This window comes from Galleria mellonella, unplaced genomic scaffold, assembly GCF_026898425.1.
Source record: "Galleria mellonella isolate WM207_F2 unplaced genomic scaffold, CSIRO_AGI_GalMel_v1 utg117, whole genome shotgun sequence".
Taxonomy (NCBI): domain Eukaryota; kingdom Metazoa; phylum Arthropoda; class Insecta; order Lepidoptera; family Pyralidae; genus Galleria; species Galleria mellonella.
In genome coordinates, this window is record NW_026441980.1 from 6,788,920 (window position 1) to 6,809,414 (window position 20,495).

The 20,495-nt window shown below is 29.1% G+C and overlaps 2 protein-coding genes across 3 annotated transcripts; both read left to right on the plus strand.

The window, feature by feature from the left end:
* Positions 1-2,749: 2,749 nt before the first annotated feature.
* Positions 2,750-7,117, plus strand: LOC113509084 (antichymotrypsin-2). Its single transcript, XM_052895009.1, has 9 exons — positions 2,750-2,885; positions 3,159-3,262; positions 3,795-3,941; positions 4,337-4,540; positions 5,059-5,157; positions 5,274-5,414; positions 5,759-5,968; positions 6,052-6,196; positions 6,817-7,117. The coding sequence occupies exons 1-9, from the start codon at positions 2,822-2,824 to the stop codon at positions 6,945-6,947; spliced, it is 1,245 nt and encodes a 414-aa protein (XP_052750969.1). The 5' UTR covers positions 2,750-2,821; the 3' UTR covers positions 6,948-7,117.
* A 721-nt stretch (positions 7,118-7,838) lies between these two features.
* LOC113511957 (zonadhesin-like) lies at positions 7,839-18,714 on the plus strand. Of its 2 annotated transcripts, XM_052894947.1 has the most exons (18): positions 7,839-7,916; positions 8,584-8,781; positions 9,033-9,215; positions 9,653-9,859; positions 10,109-10,294; positions 10,521-10,700; positions 11,066-11,257; positions 12,953-13,159; positions 13,780-13,968; positions 14,574-14,771; positions 15,483-15,580; positions 15,977-16,123; positions 16,245-16,448; positions 17,013-17,111; positions 17,247-17,387; positions 17,689-17,898; positions 17,984-18,128; positions 18,407-18,714. In XM_052894947.1, the coding sequence occupies exons 1-18, from the start codon at positions 7,853-7,855 to the stop codon at positions 18,538-18,540; spliced, it is 2,982 nt and encodes a 993-aa protein (XP_052750907.1). In that variant the 5' UTR covers positions 7,839-7,852; the 3' UTR covers positions 18,541-18,714. The 2 variants fall into 2 exon arrangements, with proteins under 2 accessions (XP_052750907.1, XP_052750912.1); XM_052894952.1 differs by lacking the exon at positions 9,653-9,859.
* Positions 18,715-20,495: the final 1,781 nt, after the last annotated feature.

Below are 20,495 nucleotides of genomic sequence, written 5' to 3' on the forward strand. Positions count from 1 at the left end.
TACCCAACAAAAACATACTCGGGTATATATGGGGATAAGACACCTTGAAACCATACTGTTTTTGGTACAGCCATCTTACAAATTTCTTTTGGATTTTTTCCACCATAAGTATATATTTAGACTCATGTGGGTTCCAAATAATTGCGTTATTTTCTAATTTACTACGAACAAAAACATTATATAGCAATTTAATAGCTTGTATGCAATCCAATTTTTGCGCTTGTCGCAATACAAATCATCATACAAATAAGTGATAAGGCAGTTGGCGCAACTTCAAGATAAAGGTGCGATATTATTATTATATTATTCATTTGTACGATGCATTTTAGAATTAAATTCATTTATTTGGAACCCTCATGAAACAAAATACAAGATAATGTTGGAAAGAGTTCAGAGCTTTGCACGTTTGCTATACGAGTACAGTAAACTTTACGGCTACTATTCTTATTTGTAGCCATCGCTGTTTGTATTCGGTATGGTAGGTTTAATATACGAGGTAAGGCGAAAGTGCTATTTGATGGTGCACTATTATCGGTTGGTCAACGCAGAATAGACAATCTTGCATCTCTCCATCGTTTTCTTTGTACGCATCCCAACGCTGCATGCGATTGCGTGTTTGTCGATTGCTCTCGGCAACTCCGGTTCGCACCTGTATTGCTCAATTTGCTCCCATTTATCAGGCTATGTCTCTGCTCAATTCTCTGATTGCTCAGCAACTAGATATTGATATATTTAATGACAAATGAGATACATTATTTAAATATTGTTTAAAAGTTTTAAGTTTGTAAAATAAACTTATGGCTCATATGTTTTGGGAAACTGTAAGTGTGGTGATCAATTTATAATAAAATATAAAAGTAAAAAGTATAAAAATAAGTAAATAAGGAACATTAAAGTATATTTTATCGATTACAAATAAAATTATTAAAATTGACCAAGACATACATGATGTGATATGTACATAAAAATACAAATTAATTGAGAAATTTATTTAAGTGTGACATTTTTTATGTTACGATTAAGAGAAAAATAAAAAATTGGAATTTTCGTGTGTAGTAATAATAATAACCGAAGCTTTCACACTAAATGAATAGTGTATTGACAAGACACTTATAAACATTCCATCTGTTAAGTTGTGAGGAACTCTACTGGAAATTGTTACTAATTTCAAGTATGTACCTAGATTATATAGTCACTGATCACCTCATAGATAAGTAAGAACACTGTGCGTTAGCAATACGAGAAGTATTGTTAGGACTGCCTCAGTTTTGTAGTGTGCCAGGCATTTTTACGAAAGCAAGATTGGGTTTTCACGTAATCGATATGCTTCAATACCGCGGAGAAAATACCTAGACCATATATAAGGCTCTGGGCTAGTAGGTATGTGAAAATAGATCTCACACAAAGTATTACACAGTCCAAAATAAAACATAAAATAAAAAAAATAAAAGATTTGAACAACCTGTAGATGCTTGGTAATATATCGGTCTTGTATAACACACGCAGCACTTGAATTGACACTACGATTGTATAGGAGATATGAGTATTCATTAGAACTGTTTGTTTTAGTGAGAAAATATAGGTGTACATGTACTTATATATATATATATATATATATATATATATATATATATATATATATATAGCAGAATGTACGGCATCCCAGACGATATATACGATGAAAATATATAAAAATTATAAAATGTGTTCATATAACCAATTAATGGCAAGATTTATTAAGTTATTACCTAACTTATAATATTTAAGCATAAAATCAATTTTTATCTAATCTAGTTTTAATTAAAAAGAACAGGTAAGATGTAGGGCCACATCAAATGGCGTAACAACTTAATATATAACGCTTCGAAAGAAAGAATAGAACATAAATGAGGAAGGGGAAGACAAAGAGATAACTATATTGCTTAGACAAAAGAGAAGTTGGGTGTTATGTCTTATAGAGTAGTTAAGAATGGCTTGAAACGGAATCAATAGAATTAAAAGGAAATTATAACGGTCTACTTGATAGAAAACGGTAACAGTAGCCTATAGATATTGAACAACATCATGGGTATTACAGAATACACTGTGATAGTTATGGTGTTACCCTACTTTAGTCCTCAGTAATCAGCAACACTGTAATTACACTGCCATATCTTATCCTTCAAGTCAAAACATAACATTGCAAGCGTCTGTGCATGCAATGCTATGTTTTGATTCACGACAGAATCACGAGTTGCACAAAAGCACCACATATAAGTATAGGGGTAAGAAGGATTATCAGTAATGGGGACGTTTATTCCCTTTGCAAGTAATACACTGTTAGATCGACATCCACGCGGTTTTGTCCTGGAAATCATCGTGATTAGTTATTGGTGAATCCGTCACAATGGGATAACGGGCCTTTCATTCGAACCTATCACTGGTGCCTCGCCAGTGTATACCGATAGCGCAAATAGGATTACCATTCTCTTTATTCTCTTATCATTTATTATTAGAGAGCGAGTGAGAGAGAGTAAAGTAAAATAATCTTTGAAAAATAATAATAAAAGTAACAACTTTATTTCCATTAAATTATTGTATTAATTGTTTAATTACGTAGCTGATATTGCAGTCCGATGTTACTCATATTGACGTAATTATACAAAAAAACAATATCAGAAATTGATCAGGTTTTTTATTTATACAAACTGAATTTTTATTGTTTCAATTTTATCTTTATTGAAACAAGTGCACGAGTATATAAACACGATTGGTATATAAAGAGACAAGTATCCTTGCTAATACTTACATTTGAAGGCGATTTTTTTTTGAGTTATTAATTATGTTAAAAACTATTTTTATATTAACCCTTGCGGTTAATGTATTTCTTTTAGTGTCTTCTACAGGTATGTAAAACATAAAACATCTTAAACAATATAAGCTAAATAATAATATTTTCATAAATCATATATAATATTATTTTTATCGGATTCAATTTAATATTTCTTTTTATCTTTTTATATTTTGCATAATTGGTGCAATTTAAAGATAAATTATTTAATTCATTAATGAAAGAAAGAAACGTATGGCGTTATATTCTCTTGCTCTTTATAAACCGACATGTGATTTCATATTTATATTTACATATAAAGTTCTTATATTTTTAATTAATTTAATAGATTATTCGGCACCGGTAACAACTGAAGCGTCATCAGGAGATGATGAAGATGGTCAAAACAGCTTGATACAGGGAAACACAGATTTCACTACAAATTTTCTATATGTTAGTATACTTTCTTATTCTACCAGAGGTACAAACAAACAAACAAAATTTTGTACAAAGTCTACCTCTGGTAAGACTGAACATATATTACTGCCAGAGGGAGACTTTGTACAAAAGTCGTTTGCTTGGGTACCTCTGTCCTATTCGTGTTTCTATCGTGAAGTAGTTGTGTTTGCATAGCTGTGTTTCGGTTTGAAGGGTGGGATATGGCAGTGAATTTACAGGGTATAGAGGAATAACACCTGAGTCCTCAGGAATAGCAACACATGGGGGTTATCATGAGCGAAACAGTATACTCTGTTATATCCATGGTACTGCACATGCTTATAGATGACGCTTACCATTTTACATCAGAAAAAAAGAAAGAAAATTTTATAAATTTTCGTAGATTTAACTGTAATCCATTTCATTTAAACCATTTTTTCTCATTATATTTACCAGTATAGATATTTTTCGACTATCAATGAGTAGAAGCAATATAAGTTTGAAAGTTTGTTTTCTGTATTAATTACATAATATATTTTTGTTTTAGGAAGTCATCAAAATAAACCCACTAGTCAGTGTAGTAATGTCACCGTTCTCCGTTTTAATTCCTTTAGCGGAGTTAGCTCTTTATACGGAACCCGGAAACTCTTATAACCAACTAATAAACACGCTCAATCTTAAAAGCAAAGATGAGGTATAGTACGAGTATTCATTTTTTACTTTTAATTATTATTTTTGTTATATCTTCAATAAAAATATTTGAAAACTTTTTTACTACATAATTCATTATTTTATTACACAGAAAATAAGCAAATATTGTGTTATTAAATAGATAGAATCTGTGGTACGAAATTGTAATACAAATATCTACTTAATTAACAAATTGTAATCATAGAATGTCTACCAACGGCTTAGAGACCATTTTCTTTTTACTAATTATGGCCCAGTTTATAAGCAACTATTGCCACTTTCATTTTAGCCATTTTAATTAATCTAAAAAGATACTTCAGTGATATACACAATTTAAGTAATAAAATTAATAATATTAAACAGTTCTTGATAATTAATATACTTTAAAACGTTTCTAAGATTCGAAATGTATTCCTGGCACTTACAAGTTCACTAGAGTCACAAGATGAAGTTGTATTAGATTTGGCAGCGAAAATTTATGTAAATGAACAATATCAGCTCACCGATAATTTTGAAAACGATACACGTGATGTCTTTGGTGCTGAAGCGGAAAATATTGACTTTAGTAAACCTGAACAAGCCGCTGACACTATTAATGCCTGGGTGCGTATAGACGATTTTATACAAATATTATTTAAAGGATATTTTTAAGTTTAAATCAAATGATTAATCTGTATAATATTCAACGACTGAACAAACAATTTCATATTAAAATTAAATTTATCGTTTAGAGATGTGAGTACTGATTTCAACTGAGATAACATAACTTTTTTATTATTATAAGATATGCTCACAATTGTTGTAATAATAAATTGACTGAATAATATTTAATTCAGTAGATTATATAATAATAATAAAACCCGAAAAATACTTGGGCTTAGAGTAATACAGTTAGATCTTTTATCCTGCACTAACTGTAAGCCAGCGACAATATCTGATCTTTTTAAAACGTGAGAACGCTTAAAGTACTGTCGTTACAGAGACGATTAAAATAACGTTGCATTAGTAAAGTAATTTGCAATTATCATGCAGACAATAGATAGCAGTAAACTAATTAAATTCTAAAAGCCCTTAATAGTGCATAATAATGTATTAATGTAATATATGCTTTATAATTACAGGTAGAAAAAGAAACAAGAGAGCTTATAAAAAATTTGGTATCGCCTGATATGTTTAGCGCATACACACGTTTAGTTTTAACTAACGTTATATATTTCTTGGTAAATATTAATACATATAATCTTCTGATATTGTTACTTTAACTTTAGTACTAGTTACACGTAAATTCAAGAAGGAATTTGTATAATTTACATACATTACATTTTTCAATTCACAGGGAAATTGGCAGAAACAATTTAATCCAAATAATACGAAAAATGATGATTTCCATATTAGTAATACTAAAACAGTTCAAGTACCACTGATGTATCAGAAAGGTGTTTTTAAATATGCAGAAAGTCAAGATCTCAATAGTAAGGTAAATACATATATTTCGAACACAGAGAAACCAACTGTATATTATAGGACAAAGTTTTGAAGATGTACGACTTGCAATTAATAAGAAGACAAAATATATAATTATTATTATTCAGCTCAAACAAAGGAATAATTATTTTATTTAATGCAAAAATAATTATTGTCAATATTTCTGTCAGTTATTCGGATTGCCTAAGATACTAAATTTCGATATTTTATGGATAATACTAGAAAAAAAAATCATACATTCCAAGTATATAAAAAGTAGTTACTATACTTTAACATATAAGTATGTTAGTTACAAATGTATAGATTAGTCATAATGTAAATAAATATTTGTTACAGATACTAGAAATAACTTACAAGGGAGGAAATTTCTCATATATTGCTTTTCTACCGAATGACATAAATGGTTATAATATAGTTGCAGAAAAAATTAGAGACCCCGATGTATTTAATGCAGCTCTTGATTTATTGAAGTATGAAACATGTAATCTTTATATACCGAGACATGAAATTACTACTAGTATTGATTTGGTAGATATTCTTCAAAAGGTAAGAAAAAAATATAAATAAGTAATTACAGATACTGTATAGAATTATAATATATATATTAAATACAACATCATTATTTTTAGGTTAACGTTACTGATATATTTGATACTACTAAAGCAGATCTAAGTGGAATTCTGACAAATAATGAAAAATTAGGTGTATCAGCTGCGATACAGAAGGCAAATATAAAGTTTGATGAAACAGGAACTGAAGCAGCAGCTGCAAACGGTATGAATAATACTATGCACATATAAAAATCATTAGAAAATTATAATCTGATTGTGAATGAAATTTGTATAGTATATCTGTTATTTTAATAGCTTATATTCTAGATGAATATTAAGAAGATTTTTAGCGTGTTTTTATTATTTAATTAATAATTTCTGTAATAATTATATCTATACCGATAAATAATTAAATTTCCAACATTAACAATGCTATTTTACAGTATTAAAATATGATTATTGTACAGTATATAATTTGGAAAACTAAAAAGCTCTGTTATGTGGTACTGCTCATGTCTATAGGCGACGGTTACCACTTTTCTTAAGGTGGGCTGTCAGTTTGTTGGCCGTTCTAAGTTGCATAAAAAAAGCAGTGTTCGTTTTATTTTCTCAATAGTTGTTTCTATTATTTGGAACTTGAGATGTTCTTTCGAATTGAAGGTTATTTACAGCTTAAAGTAATACTTTTTTACTAAGTAGAACACTAGCTTAACATGCATTAATTAGATCTTCCATATGTGTTGTGAATGAAATTATAATACTTCATTTTATATATTCGTATAACATTTTGTCTGTGTTAGTTTTTTGTTTTTATTCAGTAATTTATTTTGAATATTTTTTCAGCATTGATCGTAGGCGTAACAGCAGTATTGCAACCTAAAACCGTATATACCTTCAGAGCTGACCATCCTTTTATATTCTTCTTATCACTCAAAAGAAATCCATTGTTCTGTGGTGTTTATGCTGGGAACTAGGACATCCTAAAAAGATCGAATAAAAGGCTATATATGATATTTTAAGTGTATCATATACACTAATTGAAAAAATTGTTTTTGATAATAATAACAAAAGGTTTTTGTTATTATTTTTGTCGAAAAATATAATGTCACTATACTTTTATTTATAATAAATCTGTATCTTGGAATTTTTGTTTTATTATCATTAATAAGATGAATGAATGATATTAATTTAATAAGATGAAAGATGCATGAATAAGATTATGTTTAAACAACTATATATATATAACTTTTTATATCTTATCTTATTTTCGCATGTAGGATCAGCTAAGCCGTTGCACGTCGACCTATATGGATCTTTTGTGCTTCTCCCTGCCTTATACCATCATTTCATAGATCATATGTGTTACCTTAACGATATCCAGCGATTTAAGATACCTGTAGTCCCCTGGCTCTGGATAAGCCGTTCCCAGTAGACTCATACGTATACTTGCCAACGAATCGCAGTTGCACATCAAGTGTTCCATGGATTCCAATTACTTCCCGCACAGTCTGCACAGTGTGTCCGATATTGATTTTGTCACGATCGAATTTACTATTTTCTTTGCGGAATATCACCCTGTTATAACTAGTTTTATAAAATAATCGCTTAATTAGTTATACTAATGTCATACAATTGAATAATTACTTAGCTTTCATTGTGACTCATACATATATAACGATGGCATTGACGCAATCGAAAAAAAAGAGGGTAAATTGTAATTATTGTTTAAAACTTTTTGTTTTATATACACATAATTTTTATTATTTCAATATTATTTTTATTGGAACAAGTGCACGAGTATATCATCACGATTCGTATATAAAGAGGTAAGTATCCTTGTTAATACTTATATAGGAAGGTGTTTTTTAAGTTAGCGGTAATGTTGAAAACAATTTTTCTTGTCGTTATTACGGTTAACTTATATCATTTAGTGTATACTGAAGGTATGTAATACATCCCGGTCACATGGACGAAGTCGCGAACAAAGACTAGTTTTATTACAAATGTGTAGATGTTTGTTAGTTCTTAGTATCGTAATTCAACTAGAAATATTACATATTATTTTTAAAACTTGTATTCATTTTTTATTCGACGTCTATATACTAACTATAAATAAAGGGATTTTAATGAACTTATTGTCATTTTGTCGTCTTCGTCAAATGTTACGACTTCATCCGGAAGTCTTCTTCAGGGGGCGCTTGGTGTTTTGCGTCATAGTGTCTTGCCTCCAGCAACTACGGGCCGCAGCCCGCATAGCCCGTGATGACATCAGCAACGAAGAAGAGAGTCCTTCACAGTTAGCGATAACTACATGAGACACAGCTACTCATCTCCGACAAGTACATACAGAGTTTATTCTTGTGAATTCATGAATTCATATCCATAATTATTATAAGCCATATCTGATTATAAACATTTATCTAATGAAATCTCGAAAAATAATAAAATATGTTTTTATATTTTATAAATACAAAATTGTAACAAAAGAAAAAAATCTAGAACAATAAAGTGACAAATTTCATTTAATTACACTAGTACTTGAATTTTATAATATAAAATTAATTTGATTCCTTTGTATTTAATATTGTCACATTTAAAATTTACTTTTAGATGCATGTGGTGAAAATGAAATACTAGTAGATTGTCCTGATACTCTCTGCGAACCTAAAACGTGTTCGGAATTAGGTTTCCCGATAGCTTGTCCTGGAGTAACTGTAGATGGTAGTTGTCCAGGGCAGCCTGGCTGCTTATGTAAATCCGGTTACTTACGAAATGATGACGGTGTTTGCATACCTTCTAAAGATTGCCGTAAGTTGATTTATAAGTACTTTCAAATATTTATGTAAATTAATGATATGATTTTTAAAATTTAATAGAACGACATGCCCATTCCAGTCCCTAGTAAATACAATAGATTTATACTTCTGTGTATACATCAATTATAATAAAAAAAAGTGCTACCGATAAATAAACATAATGTATCACAATTGTGCTATTTAAAACAAATTAAAAATACTGAACGTTGAACACTGCAATTTAAATTATGCATTTGTGAACAGCGTCCTGTGGAGGCGATTCAAATGCAAAGCCTGGTTGTGGAATAAACTGCGGCAGACTATGCTCAAATTACGATAAAGGCCCAGTTGGTTGTCCTAAAATATGTAAATTCAACGCATGTGACTGTAAGAATGATTTTGTTTACGATGAAACACTGAAGAAATGTGTTTTGCCAGAAGATTGTGGTAAATATATTCAATTTAGCTAGTAAACATATAAATAAATTAATTTACTACAAATGAATTACACTAGCAAACTTGTCCACAAGTTGGGGCTCATGTTTGATTTTTTTTTCAATATATGAATAGAGATTGTAGACTGAATTAATCTTAACGAATAATTTTAATATTAATAAAAAAAAAATGAAAAGCTCGAGCTTCACATGTACTTAGATCTAAAAATGATATAATGCTCCCATAACGAGAATCAAATGCCCACTCATTCATTCACAAAATTAGATTAAACGTTGTCGTAGCTAGATTATATACACTCTATTATACTTATCTTGAGTAATATATCAGGTATTTTGCATTATCTGTTAAAGAATATGTGGTTTATGTTATAAAGCGTTTTCGGAAATTTGTTAAACATTCAATGAACATCCTAATATTCTTTATCATAGATTCAACATCTAATGCCTCTGCATCATCTCAAAGTTCAAGTTCATCCATAACTAAAAGTATAACATCCAGGCAGTCATCGTTTAATTCATCATCGTCTAGTTCATCATCATCAAGTTCATCTTCATTGTCAAGTTCTGTATCTTCAAGTACATTGTCATTGTCTTCAAATACTACAAATGCTTGTAACTCAGATCATGAAAACAACCGTAAGTCAAACAAAATTTAGTGTATCGACTTTTTTAAATTTTATCTTAGGTATCATATGTTATATATATCTCATTATCTAATGATAAAATTATGAGTTATAGTTAGAATAATATTCAATACAATGACTGTTTATACGCTGAACCAGATCTTGTATTCTAGAATCCCGGTGGTAAATTTTAGAGTTACAACATTAACAATTATTCCATATCCCTTTATATTTATATACTAAACCAATAAGTTGATTTTAGCGAAATGCACTGGACCTAATGAAGTATATGACGAACATCCAACGATCTGTCCGCCGCAAACCTGTGACAGTGTTGGCAAGAGTTACTCTTGTCTCGCTTCAGTAGAGCCATTAGAAGGAGCCTGTGTTTGCCGTAAAGGTTATCTTAGAAATAACGATGGAGTATGTATTGCTGAAGAAGATTGCTGTAAGTATTTTCACTTAATGTCAGTATATTTGTGTGATATATAATATTTATTGATCATTGATTTAATGACTTGGGCTACTAAGACATTCAGCTATGATTTCATATTTGGATTAATCTTTAAGAATTTGTTTTTATTTAGTTTTTAATAGAATTTAAATATTTTAACAACTATTAAAATATTTGAAGTTATTAAACATGTTTTATTATTACCACAATGTAATTTTAGCTTGCGGTGGAGATCCTAATGCAGTACCAGGTTGTGGCGTGAACTGTGGAAGATTATGCTCAAATTACAATAAGGGACCGGTAGCGTGTCCAGAAATTTGTAAATTAAATGGCTGTGATTGTAGGAAAGGTTACGTATATGATGACAATCTTCAAAAATGTGTGCTTCCGAAGCAATGTTGTAAGTTTGTATTTCCTTTATTCTTTTATGGAACTTGGAATGGTAAATAAGTAATTACTTGATTGAAAATAGTATCCGCCATTTATAGACATCATCACTACTAAGATCATAGCAAAGTACCTATACTAGGATGCCCGTGGTTCCCTTCATGTGTAGCCATTCTTAAGATTTGTCTAATGGCTCTATACTTGTAATTTTTTTACCATATCTCACTCTTTAAAGTGAAACTCAGAAATACTTATAAAGAAATATACAAAATAGTCTATATAAAACTTTTCACTAGAGTATTCACTAGAGTATTCACCGATCCGTATCTGCAACATATATAAATATATAATATCACAAACTCTGTGGATTTGTTGTAGCACCAGTGTGTGGAGTACACGAGGTGTTTTCAAACTGTACCAATGGTGGATGTTCACCAAGGAATTGTTCCCAGTGGGGGAAACCTATACCTTGTATCAAATTAGACCCTTCAGCTTGCAAGAAAGGATGCGTTTGTGAAAACGGGTACTTACGAGCTGACAATGGGACTTGTATACCTGATGACCAATGTCGTAAGTAAATCAAGATCATACAATACGCCATCTACTATTAAATTATTAAGACGAAATTATTATTCGTTACATTAAATTTTGTATTACTATTTTGTATTGGTAATTTAATATGGAATTTTGATATTAAACTTTCGATTGAAAAGAGCAACAGTTAAGTTTCTTGCCAGTTCTTTTCAGATGAATAATTATGCTTTCCGTATTGACCAAAAAATAAATAAATGGCGTATCCATGAGGTCTAAAAAGTTCTGTATAAATAAACGTTATTCAAATTGTATTCTTTTATTTATTTTTTTAATCTGAACTCGGCTACCACTGCTAGAGAATTATTATATAGAAAGAGCTTCTGTTCTTTCAGGTTCTCCTCACAGAAAACTAAATTATAAAAAATATTGAAGACATAATCTCACAAATATTATATCTTCTTATAGAATTCGTTACTTTTCATTTATGTAGGTATATGTGCAAAATTTTAATTCCTATCGAATTGTGTTATATTTATGATCTAAATATTTTTAGGTAAATTTTATACCCCAATTTCGTAGTTTGTTATTCGTAGTCCGTATTTTATTTCTACATTCAAAAAGCGTAAGTATACATTTACCAAGTTTTAAATATCTTGGATCACTGATTTAAGCTATACATTGATCTATGAAGACAATAATATTATTAATTTGAAATATTTACTACAGTAACAACAATATTGCATGTAATAACACAACATATTTTGAGCGCACTCTGTTAGCTAATTAATTTACGCTATAGATCAAAACAATTCACTTACTATTTGTAAGTAGCAATCAAGTACTTAACGAGGAGGGATCCGTCAAACAACACTTCAACCATAAACTTAAACTAAACATAATAACGTAGGTATATCATTGTGTTTTCTATTTTATGGATGAAAATAAGATGGTAACCTTGTTTGCGCTGTCGGTATATGCTAGTGAGGCACCAGTGAAGAATGATAGGTAAGGATTAAAGGCAGGTCACTTAGCTTGTCGTCATAGATTCATCAAAAATTAAGCAAGATGGTTTTCAGGGAAACCGCGAAGAAAACAAGCTGCCAGGGTATATCCCTATTAATGGGGCTATTAATCTCCGTTGCTTATGTTACGAATAATGCTTTCCTCCCACTTCATCGTGTATAACTAGTGCCGTTAAATCCAGATCGTTACCAATTTTTTGTGAATTCTGCGTCTTTGCGAATTTGTCAAATCCATATCGATTTATATATTTATTATTTTAACACACAACTTTGTTTGCGTGATAAGGATGTATTCATTATGTAGGATAAAAAGTAGTCTATAGTCCATCATATAGTACCTATGTGTATATGTTTCACTACAGTTATGTCGTTAAGGCGCCAAGAGTTAAAAAAAAGAAATTTCATATGCACATTCATAATACATATAAGTAAGGATTATTATGTGTTATCTCACGTTCGTTTGGTAAAGTCTTAAGTTATATTTTACTGACTGTATCAGTGACCACTTTCACGAGACTGGAATAAAAAGTTATCTTTCTGGAAGTTAAATACTAGATGCATTCAAATTCATGACGACTGGTCAAGAAAGTATAAATAAAGGAATAACTAAACTTCAAACAGACAATGAATATCATTAATAATGCATATTACATTATTTGCTTTATTGAATGTTACTAAAAACAATTATGTATTTTGATTGATATTACAGCTAGGTGTTTAGGTCAGAACGAAGTATACAATACTTGTCCTTTAGTTTGTCCACCGCAAACTTGTGAGGCTATAGGCAAGACTTATTATTGTCCTTTTGTCCCGGCCAATAGAACCGCAATTGAGGGATTTTGCAAGCCGGCTTGTAGATGTCAATCTGGTTATTATAGAAATCTAATCGACCAATGTATATCCAAAGAAGATTGCTGTGAGTATTATTGTTAATTTTCACAAAGAGAAGTTGACTAGATTTAATTTTAATCGAACCAAATCAATCGCAGAAGCCATTAAGTTTGCACTGGTGTATGAATGATAGAATCCATTGCTGAAACCTTGGAAAGTTATTGTTGAGAAGTATTGGAAATTTCAATAGCGAATCTGAATCTGAAACAGTAAAGATGACCAGTCAACATTATTCGAAACTGTTTACCGAATTATGTTTACTTGATTGCTCAGCTATTATAGATGTTGAATATTTTAAGATGAATATAAAAGAAGTATTAAGAGCAAATACTTGTTGCTCCTCTCCTCCAATTTTTGTTTAGTATAAATATGCTAAGAGACACTGAAATAATTTAAAATTTCTCAACATTTAAGAGCAATTTTGTATATGATTTTGTAAGTCATATCAGGTTATATCTACGAGATCTTTTCTCGATTTTTCTGCATGATTTTTGTTCTTTTAGTTTTTAGTAAAACTGTGAACGTTATATGTAGTGTAATGTATATAATGTAATGTATGTTGTAGGTATAATATAATATATCCGTTTCGAAATTATTGAGCTAATATTATTATTTGTTAATTTTAATATATTTTTATGATTTTAGTAAAATGTACGGGACCACATGAATACTTCACATGTGGCGGTGCATGTGATAACGTTTGTGCTACTATAAAGACACAGAATCAAACCCACTGCCCCATTATTAACAAGACTTGCAATAAGAAATGTTATTGTGAGAAGGGTTATGCTCGTAATGCTAATAACGTTTGTATACCAATCGATCACTGTGAAGGTACCATTTTATAATCTTTATTTTATCTGGTTAAGGATATTTCACTGTAGGTGTCTTACTAAAATCACAAATATTAAAGTAAATAATAAAATTGTAAAGATATTTATTACTCTCCCACAATTGGGTGATTTGGATTCTGGATAGATTGACAAAGAAATTTTGTATATCTGTAAGCATGTCCTTTGAGATAAAAAAGAATTTTCCGAATAGATTTGGAACTGACGAAGTCATGAGGTAACAAACATAAAATAAAATAAAAACCGACTTGAGAATCTACTATATTTCTTTTTGAAGTCGGTTGAGAATAATCACGCCGTTAATAAAGTTACCTCGACAATGTGGAGACAGTAGTCTAATGTCATGGGAAAAAGTCGTTTTATTTTTCAATTTATTGTATTTTCTGATAATGACAATAGTAGTAGTGTCCAATAGCAGAGCGTAAAGGTAAGACAACTCATAAGTTGTCTTACCTTTACGCTCATATTCGCTTTTATTCATAAATAAACATGGATAATATAAAATAATAAATAATATAAAATAATAACAGCTTCCCCCGTGGGCGAATTGCCTATATTTTGACTATTCATATCGTAATATAATTTTAGGCCCGGTTTGTGGAATAAACGAAGTATACTCAAATTGCTCAAATGGTTTATGCAAATTTGAATATTGTTACCAATATGGAGATCCTGTGATGTACTGTCCAAAATTCAATACAAGTAATTGTATTGGAGGTTGTGTATGTAAAAATAAATATTTGAGGAACAGTGATGGAGTTTGTATACCTCAAGCGCAATGTCCAGGTAATTAGCATGAGAATAATAATTATGAAATAAAAATATTTATTTATTTATAATAATAATATACAAATAAGACGTAATTTTGTATTATCACTAACATTTTGGCCGTTATTTTGTACGTGTGCCGGAATAAATATACCGACAACAGAAACTTCAAAAAAATATTATTTTGGCATCTGTTAGTCATATTAAGACTCCCTCATATTAATTTTTCTTGTCCCCCATCCTTACATATTAATTTCATATTTTCCATGTACGGACATTGTCTAGTTACAGTCTTATTATATGATTAAGATAAAATAAAATTATAAAGAGGAAAGATTTCATTTTCGGTTATAATAGATGAACTCAAAAAATATTATATTGATTTCAAAATTTCTGTTACTTGTAGAAAGCGAGTAACATAGGATATACACGTATTTTATTCGTATTTTTCAAAAAACTACTTGAAGGCGTAGCGGGTATTAAATATTATTATTATTATGAACCATTAGTATTTTATTATAAATTGTCATTAAGAGACTTATAAGTTCTTAATAAAAGTTTATAATAAAATATCGTTTTTGTTTACAGTTCATTCTTTTTTCAATACACATCACCATATGATCCATTTCCTGAAATATAATTGTTATCCAAAATATAATCAAACTCACTATATATTTGAATATCTGTTAATAATATATTTTGTTACGCATGTTTTTTTTTGTTAAAAAGCTACTTTGCCAACAACTGTAGCACCGAGAGAAGATGATGAAGACATTCAAAACCGTTTGATACAAGGAAACATCATTTTCACTGTCAACTTTTTATATGTTAGTATTTTTCGTGCAATATCAATAGGTGTTTTAGTATCTAATTCATCTATAATTTTTATTTTGTTTGTACAAACTATACATGTTATTTTCTTCAAATGAATAGTTTTTTATGTTCATATTTTTTTTACTGTAAATGTACATTAATTTTTTACATAGCGTTTATATTTAAAATTATGAATTAAGAGTCGAAAAAATTAATTGAACAAATTAAATTATCATTCTCTCTATCCGTCAAAATTAAGAAATTGCATGTTTTAACTAATAATTATGTGACCCACAATACCATTTTTGTATTTGAATATGAATTACTAGTTAAATAATAATAATATTATTTAAACAATTTGAATTGTGTAAAGAAATGTACCTTGTTATGTTTGTAAAAAATGTTTTTAGGAAGTTATCAAAAATAATCCACTTACCAGCGTAGTGATGTCGCCGTTCTCTGTTTTGATTCCTTTAGCTGAGTTAGCGCTCTATACTCAATCAGGAAACTCTTATAATCAACTGCTGAAAACGCTTAATCTTCATAGCAAAGATGAGGTAAAGTAATAGTCTTTAGTTTTTTTTTTCTATTTGTGATTAAAATATTTTAGAGAAATATTAATTGAATTTTATGTTTTGTATCTTGACAATTAATAAAGTATTTTTCAATGTGTATAAGATACGACGTATATTTCCGAGACTCATAAATTCGCTAAAGTCACAACAAGAAGCTATATTGGATTTGGCCGCGAAAATTTATGTGAACAAAAATTATCAGCTTACGGATAATTTTGAAAAAGACTCTTGTGATATTTTCGGCGCTGAAGCGGAAAATATTGACTTTAGCAACACTCAGCAAGCTGCTGATACTATTAACGATTGGGTATGTATCTACATTCATATATATATATATATATATATATATATATATATATATATATATATATATATATATATATATACTATAATTAAATATTTAAAATATTTACTATTTTGTGCGATAAATACGAGATGTTTACAGAAGTGACAGACATAGTCAAGTTTTATGAACAAAATATAATAACAGTTGATTTTCAATAATATGTAAAATAGAAAAAAATACAAAAAAAAAATCCTTTTCAAAATAAATAGACATGTTACATTTCTACCTTATTGTCATAGTACCGGATTCTGTTTCGTATTCTTACGAGTATTTTCGGGTATTGTAACCGAAAATAAATGTCGGGGCTTCATTGATGTGAAAGTTGGTGTCAGACTTTCCAAGTAACTCGAATGCCTGCAATTTAAATACTTAATAAATAATAACATGCTTTCTGGAGTACAAAAATGTTCAAAGAAACATATCACTATAATTTATCCAAACTCATCCAAAGTCGTTCTTTGATACAATAAGTTCTAAGAATTTATCTTTGTTTCACTATTTATATTATATTCTTAATATTTTCAGGCAGAAAAAGAAACAAGAGAGCTTATAAAAAATCTTGTATCGCCCAATATGTTCAGTGCCAGTACACGTTTAGTTTTGACAAACTTTATTTATTTCTTGGTAAATATAGTAATATGTCTAATTTTTATTATTATTGTTATTACATTTATACTTTAAGAAAACTCTAAATAAATATATCAAATTTTAACTATATATACTTAATTATAATATTGAAATATTATCTTAAATCCATAGGGAAATTGGGAGAATCAATTTAATCTAAACGACACGAAAAATGACGATTTTCATATAAGTAATAATAAAACTGTTCAAGTACCCATGATGGTTCGAAAAGGCGTTTTTAAATATGCAGAAAGTGAAGCCCTTAATTGTAAGGTATTGTTTTCATGCTTAAAATCAAGTTTTTTTTTAATATAGCATAACAGGCGTACTCTTATGACTTCACATTGTAGTATGTACGGATTAATAATGGAAAATAAATATATAATTACCCTGATTAATTATTAAATGTTACTTGAGTTCGTTCCTGATAAGTGGTTATTTTGTAATCACCAAGAAGAATTTGCTAAAGATTGTGAAAATGAATAATTCTTATTGAATCTGTCAAGCTAATAGTCGAAATTGCAGATTAGTGAAGTTACATACTTATAGATTAATAATTAAATGGTTTTTGCAGATATTGGAAATAACATATAAAGGAGCCAACTTCTCATATGTAGCTTTCCTACCTAATGACAAAGAGGGCTATAATGCAGTTGCAGAAAAACTTAGGGATCCTGATGTATTTAATACAGCTCTTGATTCATTACAGTACAATACGTGTTATATTTACATACCGAGGCATGAAATAACTACTAGCATAGATTTAGTTGATGTTCTTCAAACGGTAAGATAAGGTTTTATACAATTACTATATATTCGTATAGTATTTTAAGTGTATTAGTTTTTACATTATATTATGGTATTAACAGATCAATGTTACCGACATATTTGACACCAGTAAAGCAAATTTGAGTGGAATCTTAACAAACAATGATGAAGTAGGTGTATCAGCTGCTATACAGAAGGCTAATATAAAACTCGATGAAACAGGGACCGAAGCAGCAGCTGCGAATGGTAAAATAATTTAAAGTACTAATAATTAAATTCTACAAATTATATATAATCATATATCTATCATACATCAAGCATGTAATGAGACTTATAGTGCATTTTTTACTTTGTTATTTTAGATAGCAATAATAATGCTATTTGTGTAAAAATAAAAAGCTAGTATCAAATAATTCTTTACAAACCCTTTTCAATCCGATTACCTATTTCTGTTATTATTATGTGATTTGGTTAATAATGAGATAATTCTATAGAATAAATACAGTAGCAATTCTTTTTTTCAGCAATCGGTATGGGCATAACATCAGTGTCTCAGCCTCAAACTGTATATACCTTTAAAGTTGATCATCCTACTATATTTTTTTTGCTGTTCGAACGAAATCCATTATTCTGTGGCGTTTATGCTGGAAATGAATAAGTGTTACGCTTTAACAAATTAAACATTAATAAATTATTACGTATTTATTTTAATGTAAGAAAATACTATTAAAGTTTACTATTTGTATCATAAATTCCTGGATGAACTTAATTATAGCAAATATATAATGTTATTTAAAATGCTTGTGCCACAGTTTATTGTAGTCTTATTTTATTACCACCTTTTTACTATTACCCTCTACGTACGTTACAGAATAAGGAAATTTAATGAAATAGACTACTTCTAGAGGATATACCAATATACAAAATTTTAAGTTAGATCTTTAAGAAAACAACTGTGAAAATCTCATTCAATTTAATGTAGTAGCTTCGGCGTGATGTTAAAACAAACATGTCCGCTGTTAAGAAAAACAGTGTTAGGAGCCAACTCGCCTGTACCCAGATTATGTAGGATTCTGAATGCTCACAGCGATCAAATTGACAAATTTTGGATCCATCAACAGCAGATATAACTTATTGAGGAAAATCTTAGACATAAGTTCTTAATCTACTTATTATTCAGATATTGTTATTGTCATTGTTAATAATTATTAAAAATTATAATAGTGCATGTTCGCCTGTAAAAGACTTTTACATTAGGCAAAATTATTTTTTGTGTTGTTGATTTAGTAGCATGTAAAATGTAAAAGTTGTAGGTGAACCTTATTAAATAAATAAATAAATATAAAGATAGACAGATAACAAACTCAAAATGTTTTTATTTTTCAGTTGGTCTTATTACGACCTCTCACATTAATATTTCTTAAATATTTTTCATGGAGATATCTACAATTTACATAGTTACAATTTTATTACATTAGTAAGCTGATGATGAAGTTTCGAAATTGATCGCGTGTATAAATAATAAAAACCATTTTAATGAAGACATTGAAAAAAGTACAAGTATTTTGAATAATATTGTGTAGTTAAAAAATACAACTGGCATTAAAAAGTTATTGCAAATATTTTTATTTTGTTAACATACATATATTTATATTAACAATAAATAATCATAATTTGATATTTCAATTTAGTATTTTATTGTCCGAAATAATGTGTTGAATAATTACAATACATAGACTTGTCACCAAATGTTATCATATTTAGAATAATAGAATATACCTAGCTTCAGAGCAATTTCTTAGAAAAATTTGTTTATCACTACAGGTAACACATGAGTAGTGCCATGACTAGTTTAGTTAATACGGCCTATGATGTGATGGTGGTTTTTCACTATGAATATTGCCAGTTTGTTTTGGATATCCCATTTAGCTGGTAATTGTTTAGACTCTTTGTCTTTCAGAAATGATTATTTTAGGTTTAATAAAGTAGTTTTTGGAACGAATGTAATTCTCGGCCAGTGTTAGAAATTTCAGAGATGTAATATAATCGGGAACAAAAATGATTAAATTTAAAAGGATCGGAACATAAAATGTATAAGCGCCTTCTATTTAACAATTAGGCGATTACCAAAATGGCCAACACAGTCCTCGGCATGTAGACAGTTTAGAGGTCTAGTGTTCATAAATATTATTAGAAAATATAGTAATTAAATTATGTTGTATTTTGAATTCGATATGCATAAGAATCTCTTGCATTTTAAATTCCTTTCCACAAGGCTTCGAACTTAGTATACAGAGGAATTCTTCATTTATTGTTTAATGATAAATATTTGGTGTTTACTAGATTGACAAATAGTTATCAGTAGGTAGAAATGATAATCGTTAAGAAGAAAAGTATTTATAGTTTAGATATCTAATATAATTCATAGCAGAAAGTTAAAGATGTAGTATTTACAAGTTATAAGTAAGAAAAGACGTTAAAAGAAGTACTGAAAATTGTAGAAGAGTATTTTATTCAACAATTAGGTTTTTTAAAATGATGACTGATATGTAACTTAAAAGATATAAAGAACATAGGTAGGCTTTCCCCCATAAGGGGGTTTTTACCAGGAGT

Excerpts from the sequence above, each read along its gene's own strand:
- LOC113509084 (XM_052895009.1), top strand. The coding sequence starts at position 2,822 with ATGTTAAAAACTATTTTTATATTAACCCTTGCGGTTAATGTATTTCTT. Across the intron at positions 3,942-4,336 it reads ATCTTAAAAGCAAAGATGAG|ATTCGAAATGTATTCCTGGC; the intron begins GTATAGTACGAG and ends AACGTTTCTAAG. Across the intron at positions 4,541-5,058 it reads CTGACACTATTAATGCCTGG|GTAGAAAAAGAAACAAGAGA; the intron begins GTGCGTATAGAC and ends TTATAATTACAG.
- LOC113511957 (XM_052894947.1), top strand. The coding sequence starts at position 7,853 with ATGTTGAAAACAATTTTTCTTGTCGTTATTACGGTTAACTTATATCAT. Across the intron at positions 10,701-11,065 it reads TGTGCTTCCGAAGCAATGTT|CACCAGTGTGTGGAGTACAC; the intron begins GTAAGTTTGTAT and ends GATTTGTTGTAG. Across the intron at positions 16,124-16,244 it reads ATCTTCATAGCAAAGATGAG|ATACGACGTATATTTCCGAG; the intron begins GTAAAGTAATAG and ends AATGTGTATAAG.